General features: G+C 43.1%; 1 protein-coding gene across 1 annotated transcript; it reads left to right on the plus strand.

Annotated features, from left to right (window-relative positions):
- The first annotated feature begins 72 nt into the window (after positions 1-72).
- Positions 73-15,350, plus strand: inpp5jb (inositol polyphosphate-5-phosphatase Jb). The gene is made up of 13 exons (XM_031856590.1): positions 73-551; positions 5,121-5,641; positions 7,398-7,505; positions 7,949-8,057; positions 10,603-10,719; positions 11,437-11,612; positions 11,766-11,877; positions 12,236-12,345; positions 12,458-12,665; positions 13,002-13,139; positions 13,257-13,340; positions 13,421-13,525; positions 13,647-15,350. Exons 2-13 carry the CDS (start codon positions 5,133-5,135, stop codon positions 13,965-13,967), a joined length of 2,097 nt encoding a protein of 698 aa, XP_031712450.1. The 5' UTR covers positions 73-551; positions 5,121-5,132; the 3' UTR covers positions 13,968-15,350.
- Positions 15,351-16,667: the final 1,317 nt, after the last annotated feature.

A 16,667-nucleotide genomic window follows, 5' to 3' on the forward strand; every position in this document is an offset into this window, starting at 1 on the left:
CTCTCTCTCTCTCTCTCTCTCTCTCCCTCTCTCTCTCTCACTCTCTCACACTCTCTCTCTCTCTCTCACTCTCCCACACTCTCTCTCTCTCTCTCTCCCTCTCTCTCTCTCAATCTCTCTCTCTCTCGTGCCGTCCCGGACGATTTCTTTAATTTGAAGGGCACGGGGAAGGGACAGGACTCACAGGCGTGCGCGTGCTGTCGCAGCCTGTGTCTTTAAACGCAGGAGGGACATTTGTGTTTCTGAGATGTAGCCTGACCAGCATCGCTTTTCAAACCCACCTGTCATCTCCCCGCTTAGGAAGGAAGGAAGGAAGGAGGGAGGGAGGAAAGGCGCTGGGATGCCGATGGTTTCATCTGGGAGGCGACTGGAAGGGAAAGTTCAGCCTGTTTTCGGTTAACGATTCACTTCTTCTTCTTCTTGTGATTCATGTAAATTCACAACCTCCACCGAGGCTGCCGAGACCGACCGACCTTTACATCTGTAGAAGCGGTTTACTCAAGATCCATCAGCTTCAACACAGAATCATCAACACAGAAGCACCCAAACAGGTAAAGGAGATGATTGATCAGCTGTGTTTATTATGTTTATAATGTAACGGGACGTGCTTCTGTTGCTCACCAGTGGTGGTGACAGCAGAAACACCCATGCAGTAAATATCGTTGTTTACTGTCGTTTCATCCTGACATCACTTGTAAATACATCCCTGCCAGCGGATCCTCGTACTGTGGATGTGTCAGAGGGGATATTGACACTGTGGTTATTGATACATGTTACAGCATTTGTTTGCAACGGAAAACCATGGTAATTAAGAATAAACCAATCACAATTCAACCATTTTCAATGCTAGAGATCATGCTGATGAATCATCAGGCAGTCAGACATTAGTGTATCTCAGGCACACAAATGCACACAAATGCATGCATACACAGGCACCCGTGTGTCTGAGTTAATATTTGATTGCAAAACACTGAATTAAAATGACCTTCATCCTTTTTTTTTTTAGCCAGACAAAAATTGTCCTTGAAGCAGGAGTGTAATTAGGCCAGATGCTTTATCCGTATGCTGCTGTCCTCTTTCAGCCGAGACATCGGTCATTTCTGTGTCATTGTGTAAATATGTATATCTACCTGCCATTGGCCAAATACCAGCGTCCACCTCCCTGAAAGTGTGCAATGAAGAACTTGAGTTCTATTGTTTACATAACAGAGTATACTAAACATCACATCCTGTCAAAAAACTTTCTCTTGGTTGTCAGAAGTATTTACATATTTATGTCAGAAGCTGAATCTCATTGTACAAGTTTTTCATTATGTTCTACTAAAGTGGCGTTCTCTTACAGTGTCATACATGTCAGTGCTTGGTAGTATTCAGATTGCAGTTACATGCAACAGTGTAATGTTATGCGATTGATGCACTGAGGGAGGATTCAGCTGCAGTCATAATAATCTGTATAGCCACATTGGATTCCTTAAACGCCCCATTAGATTTTAGTCCAAATTCATTGATTATAACTCACCGAACAAGTTTTCTCAGTAGTTACTGGAACAACAACTATACTGCACTGTGAAGCTGCTGTTGCAACATTTTGTATTTTATTCTTATTTAGTAACCGGGCAGGAAGGAACATGCAGGCAATGAACTGACTTACAGTGTTCTTGATTTCATGCACATGCAGATGTTATTACACATAGCCAGTCCAAGCTCGGTGGATTTATTGTTATCGTCCCTAATGAGGTTTTGTCGTTGCATTTGATTGCATATCCAGAATCATTCACAGACAGATTATGTCGGACTGAATGGAAATCTTTACTCCACATTGTGCAATGTACGCATGACAATTATTTGGTGAACCAGATGCTGCTTTTGCGTCAGATAACAACATGGTGATTATTTTCCTCTACAGACGGCCTTTTTAAGCAGAATGAAGCCGGAGTGAATGTTTCCATTTGGCTGGTTTCTATAATTGTTAATTGACAGAATCTGAAATGGCAATTTATAATATACTTTTGCAGTGCAGACATGAAACTCTATGTTGTCAGCACATGTCTTCAGTGTTGGACTGTAAGCAGAACAATGTGGACATCTTACAGCCCTGGCTGTGACCTGATCAGAAAGATGAGGCCCCCTGGATACTGGGGAGTGAATTTTTGTGGCACTAGGACCCAGAGGAGCCATTTACAGCTGTGGCAGCAGCTGCCGGAGTCATTTCTGTCCAGGTCATCATTAGTGTCCCTGTCACAGGGGCATATGGCCCTGGAGGCCCTGAACACCAACACTCTGCCTGGCTGTAATACAAACACAAAATGTGATCAGTGTTATGGTTAGAATCACTATGCAGCCATTTAAGATAATAGATCATTCAGTGTAGAGGATATAGATGACTCCCTTTACATTAACCTCTAAATAGAAAGAAATGTGGCCATTCAACAGACTCGCTCATCCAAAACTATCTGTGTTGTTAAATAATCCCATCAACAAAGGCTGGCTAGAGCCTGCTGTTTGGGTTACACTGCATCCTTCCTGGTTCTCTCAGCTCTCAGGAGGGCGCACGTAAACACCATGACACATTTGTTGCAATCAAATCATTCCCCTCGCTCCTCGGTGAACGCGAGTGGAATAAGAAGTGGTGTCTGTCGTCACTGTTCCCGGAAAGCCAAATACTTGGAAGAACATGTTTAAATTGTTTAAAAACTGCATTGTAGTTTTTGGCATGCGGAAAAGAAGTGTCTCTGAATGTGCTATTTCCTCATTAATCAGTGTTCGTATCTCACGATTTAGTAATTATGACCTCCACAATCTCATACTGGACCTCCCCATTCCCAGCTATCCTTCCTCGTACATGGTTTGAACATGTTCTCAGCCTCCAGTTGCTTTCCCATGTTCCCGAGCACTTTACCGCTGGTTATGATCAACGTCCAGCTGTTATGGCGGACTGTGGCGTCTTGACGTCATTGGTAGTGATTGTGAGGTGGTCGGCTGAAGGAAACAATGCAGAGAATGTTGCTGGAGGAGCACAAGTGTCACCTCAGAGCACAGGGGGGAGTAGAAGAAGACAGGAGTGAAACGATTTTAGGTCAGGAATAGTGCAGGCGCTCGGCTTGATGTGAAAGGAAAAATATAGGATGGGAAAAACCAAATTGGTGGGTTGAGCGATTCAATGCCCATGCAGTGAAGGTGGGTAAGATGAAACAACAGAGTCTGGGAGAAGATGGGGAGAGAGAAAGGATTAGTGAAATGGGATGATAAGAGAGAGAGGGGGGGGGATTAAAGCTTGGAAAAATATAGAGTGCCAGAGGGAAGTGTGAGAGGATCAATTTGGAGACATTCTGCGAAGAGACACAGTGTTGTCACTGAATGGGCTGTCTCGCTCAGCTCTCCCTCCCGCTTCCCTCGGCTCGTTTTGCACCCACCCACTCCCACGTGTGCCCTGCCACCCTCCTCCACACTCCCCCCACTGAATGCCATACATGGACCATAGTAATACATTATGCCCGGCCAGGCACCCGGTTATTGGTGGACTGAAAGACCAGCGCGTTTCTGGGCACATGTGGAGTCCAGAGGCCTCCGTCTCTTCAAGGTCATGTGAATAATCACGAGTGGGCTCTGTTGTTTCCCCGTCCTCAAACAGAGTCTCTCTATTGACTGAAAATATGCCCCTGATGTAGAGCGCATCATTTCAACCATGCAGAGAATATAATAGGCTAATGCCTGCCATGATTTGGCTGTGTGCCACCCGATAACGAAAGATTAGGTGTCCTCTCACCCTCATGAAAGACATTTTATGGTCCCTTCTCACGTGTTTCACTTCTATTATCACGGACTGATGGATCTGGGTCGGGCTGCCTCAGTTTTGTGCCCAAATCAGCTCTTCTAAGGATCAGACATGTTCACAAGCACAAGGACATGTCCCCATCCACTGTACGTGGCAGTTTTTGTGTTTTAGGGTTCCAACATCTGAGCAATCCTTGCTTGTTTTTCATTTTTTTCGGTGATGAACAATGTATGGATTACAGTCTCCCTATAATCTTTTTTCCTCAGATTTTCCATGATTTTTTAAAGTAATTTCCCAAAGACATTTGAATTACTTTAAGTGACACTCTTATGTCTTCAGCCATGTTGAGTATCATCATAATTACTCATAATTATGATGATAATTAGTATCATCATAATTACGTTATTTATTATTTTTTCGTCAATTCATTGAAGCAGTTGCCGCTGATGTAAAATGCTTCACGTGTTTTGTATTTAAATCAGACATTTTAAAGCTTTTGTAAAACTGTGTGTACAGAAGCTGAACTTGCTATTGTGTCCCATCAATCAGCAGTAGAGAAAATCAATGCAGCCATTTATTCTGGCAATAATTGGATGGATTGTTACTTGAATAAATGGGTTTAAATTCCTCCTTTATTTCTGCCCCCCTCTGCTCTCTGTGTCTGTCTGATCTCGCTGCACCTCCCTCTCCCTGTATTGTTGTTTATTTCATGCCGTTTTGTTTTTGCGGTTCTGGACCGTGCAGCAGCTCCTCATGTTAGTGTGCGGCAGGTGCTCTGAGCTGATATGAACTGACTGAGCATCTCCCTGGTTACTGGGGGACTGGCAGGCAGCTTAGGCACAAGTAGAGAGGATGATAAACTGTGTCCAGGCTTGCTTTTCTCCAAATCTCCCAACCTAAAGCTCTGAGAGGTTAGGACAGTATAAGAATACGTCTCTCCTTGTCTCTTCCTTGTCTCTTCCTAATCCTCTCTAGTTGTTTTTTTGTATTTTGGTCTTTCAGATGTCTTCTTCTATCAGTATATTTGGCTGCATTCATCCGTTTTCAAGGCCATGAGAAGGCAGGTAATTGAGAAGCCGCTATGGTTGGAGCTTGAATGACTCACTCGGTTGCCCTGCTGGGTCAAAAAGGTCTCATGACAGTCCTGCACTCATCAGCTGAAAGTCACAGAGACTTTCGTCATGTTCCTTAGAGATGAATCCCTCCATATGATTGTGATGCTAAACAAGAATGTTATCTTCAGGGTTAGTTGTGTATTGATGTTCTGAATGGGTTAAATCCCTAAAATGCTAATATAATGTGCATTTTGCAAGTGGAAACATTCCCATTGTTTTCTTTGCTTCAGAAATCTTAAGAAATGGACCAAAATACTCCGATCCAAAGCCAGACGCAAGAAGACAACCCAAAGGGAGCAGCAGAAGCTTTAACAATAACTCCAGCTGCAGCATCAGATACAGCGGCTCCAGACACACTTTCCACTGCCAACCAGCCTGCAGCTCATGCCAGGCCTCGACGCCCACAGAGAAGTGCCAGAGTAGAGGGCTCCGTAGACATCGCTGAGCCCAAAGCTGAGCCCAAAGTTGAACCCACTCCAGTGGCGAACCAGGAGGAGTGCACTCCTGATGGCGCTGTGGCAAGTCGCCCCAAACCCTCTCGCCCTGCAACATTCAAACCTTTAGGAGAGCTCACCAGGCCCAGCCCTAAGGTTGGTCCTAAAGGACCGGGCCACCACCCGATTAGGGCTGCGACAGTCTCCCACGCACCTGCCAGCAGGCCTGTGGCTCCTCACCTGAACCCTCATGCACAGAGAGCCTTCTCTGTAGCAGGTACAGCTGACACCCAGGCCCAGACTGTGGAAGACTTCAGGCAAGTTCCCTCATCAGTGTTTGTTCAAACATTCATGTCTCAGCATGTCTTAACACCGGCTTTCGATCCCAGACAGCTGAGAAAAATAAGCCTGGCACACATAGAATGCCAGTCGACACTCCGAGGCTACATGATTACAGTGAACGTGTGAATTGTGAGGATTTTTGCTTCATACTACGACCATAATTATTTAACACTGTTATTTGTTTCTGTGTCAGGAAAAATGTACCTCCTCAACTTTTTTATTTTTATTTTATTTTACAAATTCACCATCCAAAAAGTCTAAAATAATTCACTTTTGATAATATCAATATCCCATTTTTTCAGGATAGATGAGATGCATTTAGTGTATTTCTAAATTACATAATATGACCAATTTTAGGGACTATAAAATTTTTATGTTAAGCTTCAAAAGTGTGACATATTTTGACTTAAAAAGCCTTTGTAAGGTTTGTGTCTTTCATTCCCACTGCATGTTCTCTCACTTCTATGGGTGTATCTCGAACCACTCCCTGGTTAACAGGTCACTGCAGAGTAAACTGGATTTCTGGAATGGATTAGGTTGCTAAATTACCGACAACATTTTTTCACAGAAGTGTCGTAACACAGAAAACAAAGCTTCACATGATAATGAATTAATGATTTAATGTCATGAAATGTTTATCAACAAGAAAACTTACAAACCTAAGTAAAATGTATGCAGTTATATCAGTATGCTGGCGCTGTGAGAAGGGTCTTCTGGAAGTGGAAGTTCAAAGATAACACTGCCGGCATAGTGAGCTCACTGCTTTTTATAGAACATTTTTGAAATTGTCTTTGGTACTCTGGAAGAACTGTGACATTGGCCCCTAAATGTCACATACCCTGTGCCACTACCATTGACCAGTAAACAGAAAAGAGCTCCATGATCATTCACTCGTTTAATTTGGGGAAATATTAAATAGCTTAAATACTGCATTAAATATCGATCCTTAAACACGTGTAACATACACAGTAGGAGGATCGGGATATAGAGAATTTCAGTCGATTTATTTTCCAAACTGCTTGCCCTCATCAGGATTGTAGTTGGCTGGAGCCTGTCCCAGTGTACAAACTGGATGAGAGGCAAGATAGACTCTGGACAGGTCTGTCAGAGAGCCAACATACTGCATTAATACAGACAAACACACCCTCATGTTCACATTTATGCGGGTGATTTCGATTTTCATATTTATCTTACTTGCATGTCTTCAGACTGGCTCCGAGTTGGCTCGGCAGTCTTTTTTTAGGTGACATTACATTGCATGAATTAACAACATAGGAGGTGCTTGTACAATTCCTTATACAACCTTTAGTTTGCACCAGTACGGTCTGGTAACTAATTAATGGTGTTGATTTATCTAATAGAAACAGTAGCTGCTGGAAATCAACACTGTCTTTGTACTCAGCTTTGTAAGGCATGTTGTTTTTACTTACATTTGGGTGGTCAAAGCTCACAAAGAAGACATTTTGGGCCATAAATCAAGAATTCATATGCTAATTGTGACAATTTCACATAAATGTCTCATATGATAAAATATAGAAGCGATGGCATTTTGGACAAACATGGATGTAAACTGCAACCTGACAACCTGACGGTTGGCGGAGGCATACAACTGTGAGGCGGTTATTCTAGTAGTTAATACAGGGGTTCTGCTGTCTCATTCAGAGTCTTTAGGTCGTGATCATGAGGTCTGTCGGTGATGAGAGTTTACAACCTAACAGCCTTTTCCAACAGGCTGCACGTCATCACTTGGAACGTGGGTTCGGCCACACCACCTGATGACATCACTGCCTTGCTGGGGCTGAATGTGGGTGATGGAAACACTGACATGTACATTATCGGGTGAGTGTTTTGTGGCGCATCCAGTGTCTTCCACATGAAAGCTGAAGTGTCCATTTATGCCCACTTGTCCCACGTCGACACTTTAACGGGGTGACCGTAGCTCACTGGGTTAAGAGGGTTGTCTGGGAACCGGAAGGTCAACGGTTCGATCCTCGACTGGGTGTCACGTGTCGAAGTGTACCTGAGCAATACACTCAACCCTGGGCGCAGTCCAAATGCAGTCCGTTATGGGTCAGATAAAGGGATCAATATAGTATAATAAATTAAACATTGTCACTAATGAGCAGTCAGGCTCAGTTCTGAACCACAGGGATCTCTCTCTCTCTCTCCCTATGGCTACAATTTTCTTCCATTTATGAATCCACCATTACATTATTACAAAGTTCTCCCTACATCTCTGTCGGATGTTGACCCTTGTGTGTTGTGTGTCCTTTATCTTCAAGGCTGCAGGAAGTGAACTCTATGATTAACAAAAGGCTGAAAGATGTCCTCTTCACAGACCAGTGGAGCGAGGTCTGCATGGAGAGACTCAGCCCCTTTGGTTATGTGCTGGTCAGTAATGGCTTTTATTATCAACACATATGCACTCTCTCAAACTAAAATGCTAAACAGCTAAACTGTTTAGCTAGTACGCATTACGTTATTGCTGATGAGATCTCTGCTGCTCCGCTGCTGCCTCGGCTCATTTTGTTCCCTGAGCAACGGATGGGGTGATCATTTATAACAGGCGTGTAATGTCAGCTCCCTTCTGTGTGCCTTTATGACTGCATACCTGCTCCTTTTTCTCTGTCTTACCGTGTCACAGTGGCCTACACCCACTGTGGGAAGGTAGCACACTAAGAAATGCACTATGTCATGCGCACATTGAATAGAATGGATTAAATACTTCCCAATATGTACTGCAGAGATCAGACATTAAAAGCTGGGAAGGCGGGGGAACATGCATTTATACAGAAACCATCAAAAATGTTTATTTTCTCACCAACTGTCTGGTATGTTGGTACATACCGCAGCTGAGGTTGGTGTTCGTCTGGCTGCATCTGAAACGATACTTGGCTCTGTTGGCATGGTGAGCCAGAGAGTGTGAATCAGCTGTCGAGCTGTCGAGCTATACAAATGTCTCCCAGGACGCTGTTTTATTTTTGGATCACGTTGATGTCACTGTTGATGGGCCTCTGACAGGGAGACTGACGCTGTCCCCCAGTTATGTCATGGTCTGCTACGTTAGCTTGAACCTCGCTAAAATCATTTCCATCTGACCTTTTTGTGTACTTCATGTGGATATTAATGCTGTGAACAGATTAAGGGGATGTGTTAGTTTGAATTTGAAGTAGAGGTAGACGGCGGTGTCAGTAGGAATCTGTCTCGTCACGACATGGTGGACAGACACGCTGTAACGAGACACCCCATCGGTTCTGTCTGCTCTGAGATAGTCAGCTCACCAAGACTCATTCTCAGGTTCAAAGTGTAACTGCTGCCAGCACAAGAAAGATGACTGCTGTTCACTGCAGAATCACAGAGCCAACAAAACATTTTTTCTGGCTATTCACCACACGGTTAACATCATTTATGTTTGAGTAAGCTACAATTAAATGCACACATTTTTCTGGCCCTCATCTCTAATTGCAACATGGCACTCTCAATTGGAATATGTTGCAGCACGACTTTTTGTATGCAGTGGGGATTTATTGTATTATATTGTAGTAAATAGATTTATTGCATGTAGGATTAATGTTTAGGTTAAATCACATTTCATAGATTTGTAGGCACTGGAATAACAAGGACCTACCTTTAAAAAAAACCAAAAAAAAAACCAAGTCAAGTTGTCACTTGAATACTAATTTGTTAAGCAATTTCAATAAATCAATGGATTTCTTCAGAAAGCCAGCAAATGATGTCTAATGTGCATGTTGTGTATTGAACAGTGGAGGAAGATGTTGATGATTCTGTGGTCTTCATTATTAGAAACTGGAAGGAGTAAGCCATTGTTTTGCACTAAACTTCTACCAAATTCCCAGACTTCACACTTCACAGCTCAGTTCTTAAGTCACGTGTGTGCTGTTCAATGTCGATCATACACCGCTGCACACGTGCACTCACTGCACCCTTCACGAGCTCCCCCAATGTTCACTGATGTTGATAAGAAATGCTTTTCACCCACAATACATTCAGGCAAAGGTGTACTCAGACTTTCCCCACAGAAACACACACTCATTGCCTGCGTCCACACACGTACCACACATAAAGTTGGTCCGCTTTACGGTTCAGTAGAATCCATTACGCAACAAAGTAGTTCAAATAGCTGGTTAGTCTACAAGTGAGCGGGTCTTGAGTCACGTGCAAAGATGTGTGCCTCCATTGCTGGCCACAGGGCATTTCAGGCGGGGTGTGATAATGCTTCTTCCGCCTGCAGTTGGGGGTTGGGATGTGTGGACCACTGGAGAAAGGGAGAGAGAGAGATGAACATAAATATCGGGTGAGGGGCTTGACATAGCATGCAGATAGCTCATTTTGTTCCACAACGCATGCATCATATTTCTGCCCTTCTTGCACAGTACAAAAAATATGTGCACTCCTTTGAATGAATGTCAAAATCTGCACATCATTATGTAGCAGAACAAGCAGCAAGTGCTGTTGAGATGATGGTGGAGGGCTCGGAGAAAGGGAAGGTCTGGCCATCAAGTGCCTACAGCGTGTACATCACGTTCCCTCCACAAAGTGGTTCGTCGCCACAGCGAGGGTAGACCACAAGCTATGGCCTCCTTAATGTGCAGCGCTTCATGTAAAGTAGAGGGAGAGCGCTGGGCCGCCGGCTCCTGCAGGGCGAAATGGTAATGCAAGGGGGCAGAAAGAGGAGGGGGAGAGAAAGTGAAGCGGAGCAGCATAAATGGACACACAGCAAAGCCGGACGCAGCTCAGAGAATTTGTTTATTGAAATTTTAGTGCGCGTTATCAAGATTATAATACAGTTACCCTGAACTGTATTGCTGCTCTCTTTTCAGGTTTAAGCAAAGTGCCTCCTTATATCTCACCTGTTCATGTTATCTTATTTCGTTCTTCATGTCTGTCTGTACTTGTCCTCTTGTCTGTCCCTCAGGTGACCTCCCAGCGGATGCAGGGGTTGCTGCTGCTGGTCTTTGCCAAGTACTTCCATCTGCCCTTCCTCCGCGGAGTCCAGACTGAAACCACCCGCACTGGCCTGGGGGGTTACTGGGTGAGACAGCTACTGACACCATTCTGGGATCAGCACTGTATTCTGGACATTTCACACATGGAAGCTCAGCTGCACATGGGACGGCATTTCCGGGGGCGTGACTATGGTTTAAATTTGATCTGAGAGACACTAGCTTTTCACTACAGTGTCTACACACTTCTATGGCTCGGTTTGTAAACGATGCAGGTTGTTTGCTTTTAGCCAGTCTTGTTACTTGATAGTCAAATGGTATTCCATCCAGTTTTATGAGAATAAAGACCAGGTAAAAACATGGGGTGATAATTTAATTTAGACAGAGCGAAGATCCTGTTCACTGAAAAATGATGTAGCACTCAGTTTGAAGTGAAACCCTCTCTGTATGAACTCGGGCATCAGCACATTCTGCACATTTTACACTGAAACATCTTTTGTGTTTTAGTGGGTCAGAGCAGTTGGGAGAACAGCGGGAAGATATCCACAGACTCATCCTGTCCCCCCCACTGTGCACTTTACTGTACTTTATTAAATGATGACTGTCTTCACCGGTCCTTAATGAGTAAATGTCCTGTGTGTCTGTGGCACAGACACGCACACCACTGATACAGTGAAAACACTCACAGACCAATCACTGACTTTAGACGCTTTTCCATCACTGACCGTAGTCATTTAATTTTGAGAAACTGAAGGATTTTTTTTTTCCCTTCTTTTTGTTCTCCGTTGTGCTTGTCATTGTTACAGGGAAATAAAGGTGGCGTGAGCGCCCGCATGTCAGCGTTCGGCCACACTATCTGCTTCCTCAACTGCCACCTGCCGGCTCACATGGAAAACTCTGGGCAGCGCATGGAGGACTTTGAGAGCATCCTGCAGCAGCAGCAGTTTGAGGGCCAGACTGCCTCTGGTGTTCTTGACCATGAGTAAGTCAGCACAACCTTTACACTCTGATATATCTGAGTAAAATAGACTTGTTTTCCCCATATTCATGTTTTCTGATGGAAATGGTGTCGCAATCAGCATTGCAAATGTACGTATGTACTTGCACTTGTTTGAATTCGTGAAATTTTTCACAGTGTGGTGTTCTGGTTTGGGGATCTAAATTTCCGCATTGATGACCTGGATATGCAAGTGGTGAAATCAGCCATCGATAGCAACAAGTTTCCAATGTTGTGGGAAAAGGATCAGGTAAACGATGAAGGCTCTCTAATATACTGTTTACAAGACCGAGAGAAGACTGTTAAATATAACTCCTCTGCATGTGTCCTTTTGAAAAGCAACTTGCCCCTTAGCTCCTCCGTGTTTATAGCATCAGGTTAGCTTTTGATTGAGTTCTTGATTTAGTAAAGAACAAGGGTTTTCTATCCATTGAAATATTTTCCCCAATAAAATCTTACATTTACATCTGACTTCCTCTGAGGATATTTTACAAGCTGAAACAAGGTTTTTAAGCCATAAAATACATGTCTGGTGGACTATGCACTGTGTAGGTGATGCCACTAGAGGGCGCTAGAGAAACACACTATCTTCTTCTTCATTGTTGCAGCTCAATATGGTCAAAGACTGTGAGACAGTGTTGGAGGGTTTCCAAGAGGGACCGCTGAAATTTCCTCCCACCTACAAGTTTGATGTTGGGACAGATACATATGACACAAGGTTGGTCCCTTTTCTGAAAGGTCCTCACTAGCCCGGGGGAGCATGAAAGTGCTGATTTTAAAGTTGTTGTTTTTTGTCGCGCTCCATTGCTCTCTTTCTGTCCTCCACCTAGTGGGAAGAAGCGTAAACCAGCTTGGACCGACCGGATCCTGTGGCGCCTGAGAGCCACTGCTACTGCCAGCGCTGCTCTCAGCGCAGGGAAGCGGGGCTCCATGTCGGGGCTGACCAGTGGGACCAAAGTGACACAACACTACTACCGAAGTCACATGGAATACACCGTCAGTGACCACAAACCAGTCTCCTCCATCTTTACCCTGCAGGTGAGACTTTGTAAAGGTGACTTAAGGCTGGCATGCTTTTAATTCAATACTGTGCTAATACAATGATAAAATACTTTGTTTCCAAAGTAAAATCAAAAACAGTACTACTTTCTACTTTCAGCACCTTAATTTGAAAATCAAACAATGTTTAATGTTTAAACTCAAACTGCTGTACAACTTTAAATTGGGAAAAAATCGGCTCTGCTGCCGTTGATAATTGATGTCAGTGTTAGTACTGACATTTTATAGTCAACCCTCTTTATCATTTAGGTTTATATTAGGGACGTTACAGTGATTTTGCACCGTACAAACGTTTATGGTAAATGTTCTTTTCAGTTCCCGTACAAATTGGACGTTCCCCTGGTCACAATCATGGTGGAGGATGAGTGGAATAGTATTGCTGATGCCATAGCAAAATTCCAACTGGTGCCCAACTACCCACGCAGCTCCTGGGACTGGATCGGACTGTACAAGGTAAACAGTCTTACCTCTACTGGCCAAATGAAATATTACGTCTGAAGAATCCACGTCAGCAACTCATCAGGGGCATTGTAATAAATATTTCTGTGCGTTACCAATTTGCCACCCTAGGTGGGTTTCAAGCACCATAAGGACTATGTGGGATACGTGTGGGCCAAGCAAGAGGAGGCTGACTTTACTCGACAAGACCATCAGGTAATCTGGTTGCGTGCTGAATTCTCCTCAGAGATCATTTTCTTTCACATTTAATAGATGTCTGACAAACTGTTTTCCAGGTAACCTTTACCGAGGAAGAACTGCCCAAAGGCTCAGGGGACTTTATCTTGGGTTACTATAGCAACAACATGAGCACCATTGTGGGTGTAACGGAGCCATTTCAGGTAATCATGGCACTCTGGCACTGCTTTCTTGAGGCAAATACAATCAAATGCATTTGCTCTAAGAGGGGGACCTTTCTATCCCCTAAATCCCACTCTTATCATCTTTTTCATTTGTCTTCAGATCCAGCTTCCCACTTCAGGACTTGATGCCAGTTCTTCTGACAGCTCTGACTTCAGCTCGGATGACGACGGCACTGTCGTCCCCACGAAGACGAGGTCCCGTAGTCCCAGTCCACGCAAAGCCAAGCACCGCAGCCATCGCAGCCATTGCAGCCACACCCGCAGCCGCTCCGGCAGCCCCGCACAGGCCAAAATGAAAGCCCTCGAGGTCACCGCCACGACAGCTGAGAGTGAGTTCACGGGACGTCCAGCAGAGGACAGTAGCGACCAGGTGTCCGCTCCTGAGGAGAAAGAAAAAGACACAGAGGGTTCAGGGGTGTGATACACAATCTAGTCCTGCTGTTGTCACAGGTCACATAGCCAACTGTTGTGTCTTTTATCAAATACATCCATTACACTGTATGTTTTCTGTGATGAAAATATACAGTTTCTGATGCCATCCTTTTCAGGAAAAGCCATCTGGTTTGTCCAGAGGGCTTACTTTGCCTTGAGTTGTTCTATTGAGCTGTGCACATTGTATATTTTTTATTTGTAAACCTTTCACTCTGTCCTGTGTTTCTTCTACCTTTGTCCGTTCTCAGGTGTGGACAGTACAGGGAGCTGACACCTTGCATTAGGAAATACTCAAGGATGCTATGGTCATGTAGAGTAAAAGAGTGGTTACTTAATACTCTTTAGAAACCATCTTCCCCATATTCCGACAGTGATTTGATACTCTGCACTGTCGTAGCAGTCATGTCAGCAGGCTGCATACCAACAACGGTAAACGGTTTTGAGTACGACATACTTGACACAAACATTTCACACAAATCGTTTGCTTTAGTCGTGAAACATGTGTCGCTCTGACCAAGAGGAGCATAGAGACATAGTGGAGAAAGCATTTTATTCCAAAAACATTCTACATAAGCATCACCAGCTCTGTCAACAATCACTTATTTTATTTAGCTTCTGCAAATCTGCAAACGGAGATAGCCATGCAATTTGACTTGGCGCTATACGTCTACTATTGTGGATATTCCCTGCTTTGGAAATTCAGCATGCTTTACACGGCAACATGATGCATAACACGCAGGGAGCATTTCAAATGATCCACCGATAAGAATAAAGACCCTCCAGGGTGCATGATAAAACAGAGCAGAACCAAAGTGGGTGGAGACGGGTTCAGGGGGCTCGGCCACCAGTTAAGTTAGCTTTTGAAATGATTTACCCAGAAAACGAGAAAAATCACATCTTATTCATTTTTTTCCTCCATTTTCAATAAGTATTAAAATAACATTTTGTGTGTGATGATTTCAGCACAGAAGCAAGTAAAATGCTGATAATCAATCTGGATGTCTCTGACAAATGTGAGCAGGAGCTCTACTATGTAGAGCTACTATGGGGCTTTGCATTGTACGATACAAAGCTCCACTGTCGTGAATACCACAATGCCAATGTGATATTTAAAATACATGAAATGGTCCTATCTAATGTTTCATTTTCTTTCTATGAATTTGACTTTTGCTTTCTTTTCTTTTTTAAGTTCACTGCTCCTGTTACTTGTTTAGTGTTTTCTTTTGCTCAGATCCTTCCTATCTGATCCTAGTGGTTAGCTGACCCTGACAATAGTCACAGTAGTCATGTTGCATTGTTACCGTGTGACCTCAGATGCACCATTTTAGACACGTTGTACTTTTGGGCTGTTAGCGTAGGACAGTGTATACTGTTGTAGCTGTAAGTAAGTGGGTATGTCTTTAATCACTTTTTGTGTGTATGTGTTTTTATGGACGTGTGTGTTTTTGATGTTGGAAGGTGTGTGTGTGTGTGACTGTATGTGTGTTTGTGTGTAGTTAGCTGTGGCAGTGGATGTGTGTGTGACTGTGTTTGCATGGACATACTGTACATTCCGGTACTGTGATTTTTGTGCCGTAAAGTGCTGTTTTTGACTCCCCTTTGTTATAATAGTGGATGTGAACATTGTTAGGAAAACTTGGTAAGAACAGTATAAAAATGTAACTGTTGGTGTTAAGTGAAGAAGATGCAGGACAGTTATGCTTGCATTAATCTGAAATTATTCGAAACATTTCATAGTGCATTCTTGTATGTCTTGTCTTCGAAATGAAAAACCTAATGGACCTTTGTTTAGAGTGATATGTTTAAAAGAAGATTAAGATTGTATGACTTTGTCCTGCTTTAGGTAATTTAGATAAGTATGGTCAGTTCTGCTGTCATGACCAGTTCTATTGTTCTATAAGATCAGATCTATTGTGAAATGTAAATGAAAAGAAAGCTCTGTCTCCAGAATGTTATTGTTTTGTAATTGTGTGGCTAAAATAGAAGAAATATATATGTAAAGGCCAAATATTAAGTATGGTAGAAAACACAAAGTAGGAGACAATCTATGCTACAAAGATGACTTTACTTAAATTATGTATTTATTTTCTTATTTAATTGTTAAATGAGCCTGAATTCTGCTGGCCAGTGAGGGAGCATTATGTCAATGGATATTACCGAATATAGATGATTATTTTCTTGTTCTATAAGGAACTGTGAAGAGAGTCTGATTTCTCCAGTTTCCATTTTAGTAAATCCAGATCAAATGTTGCTTTAATTGTGTGGATTGTTCAGTCTACAGGTCTTTGAATAATTGTGAATGAAATTGACTCAAAAAATATAGCAAGCTTGTGAGATATTGTGCTGTCTGTGTGTTTCCTGAGTCACTTCATATTTATTGTCATTGGCTGAAAAAATGTTGATTACAGTGTAATCTATTGTTTCCTCTATTTCTATGTATCAGAATAAGTGAAAACGTGACAAACTGAAGAGTTACGTATTTATTTTTTTCTTGCTGAAAGGTGAAAGAGAATGAGAGAGCGCTAAAGAAACAGTAACTGTGACTGAGTTTGATGATGTGGATGTACAAATGAAATAAGGGCGAAGAGCCTAAAAACATATTGATGCCATTCCCTGAGAGAATCCGGTCTGCGCTGCTAAAACCTTTCCACGAAATGTAAAAGTCTTTAATACAACAACAGTAGAGCAA

This window comes from Anarrhichthys ocellatus, unplaced genomic scaffold (genome assembly GCF_004355925.1).
Source record: "Anarrhichthys ocellatus isolate YVR2014 unplaced genomic scaffold, GSC_Weel_1.0 scaffold17, whole genome shotgun sequence".
Taxonomy (NCBI): Eukaryota; Metazoa; Chordata; class Actinopteri; order Perciformes; family Anarhichadidae; genus Anarrhichthys; species Anarrhichthys ocellatus.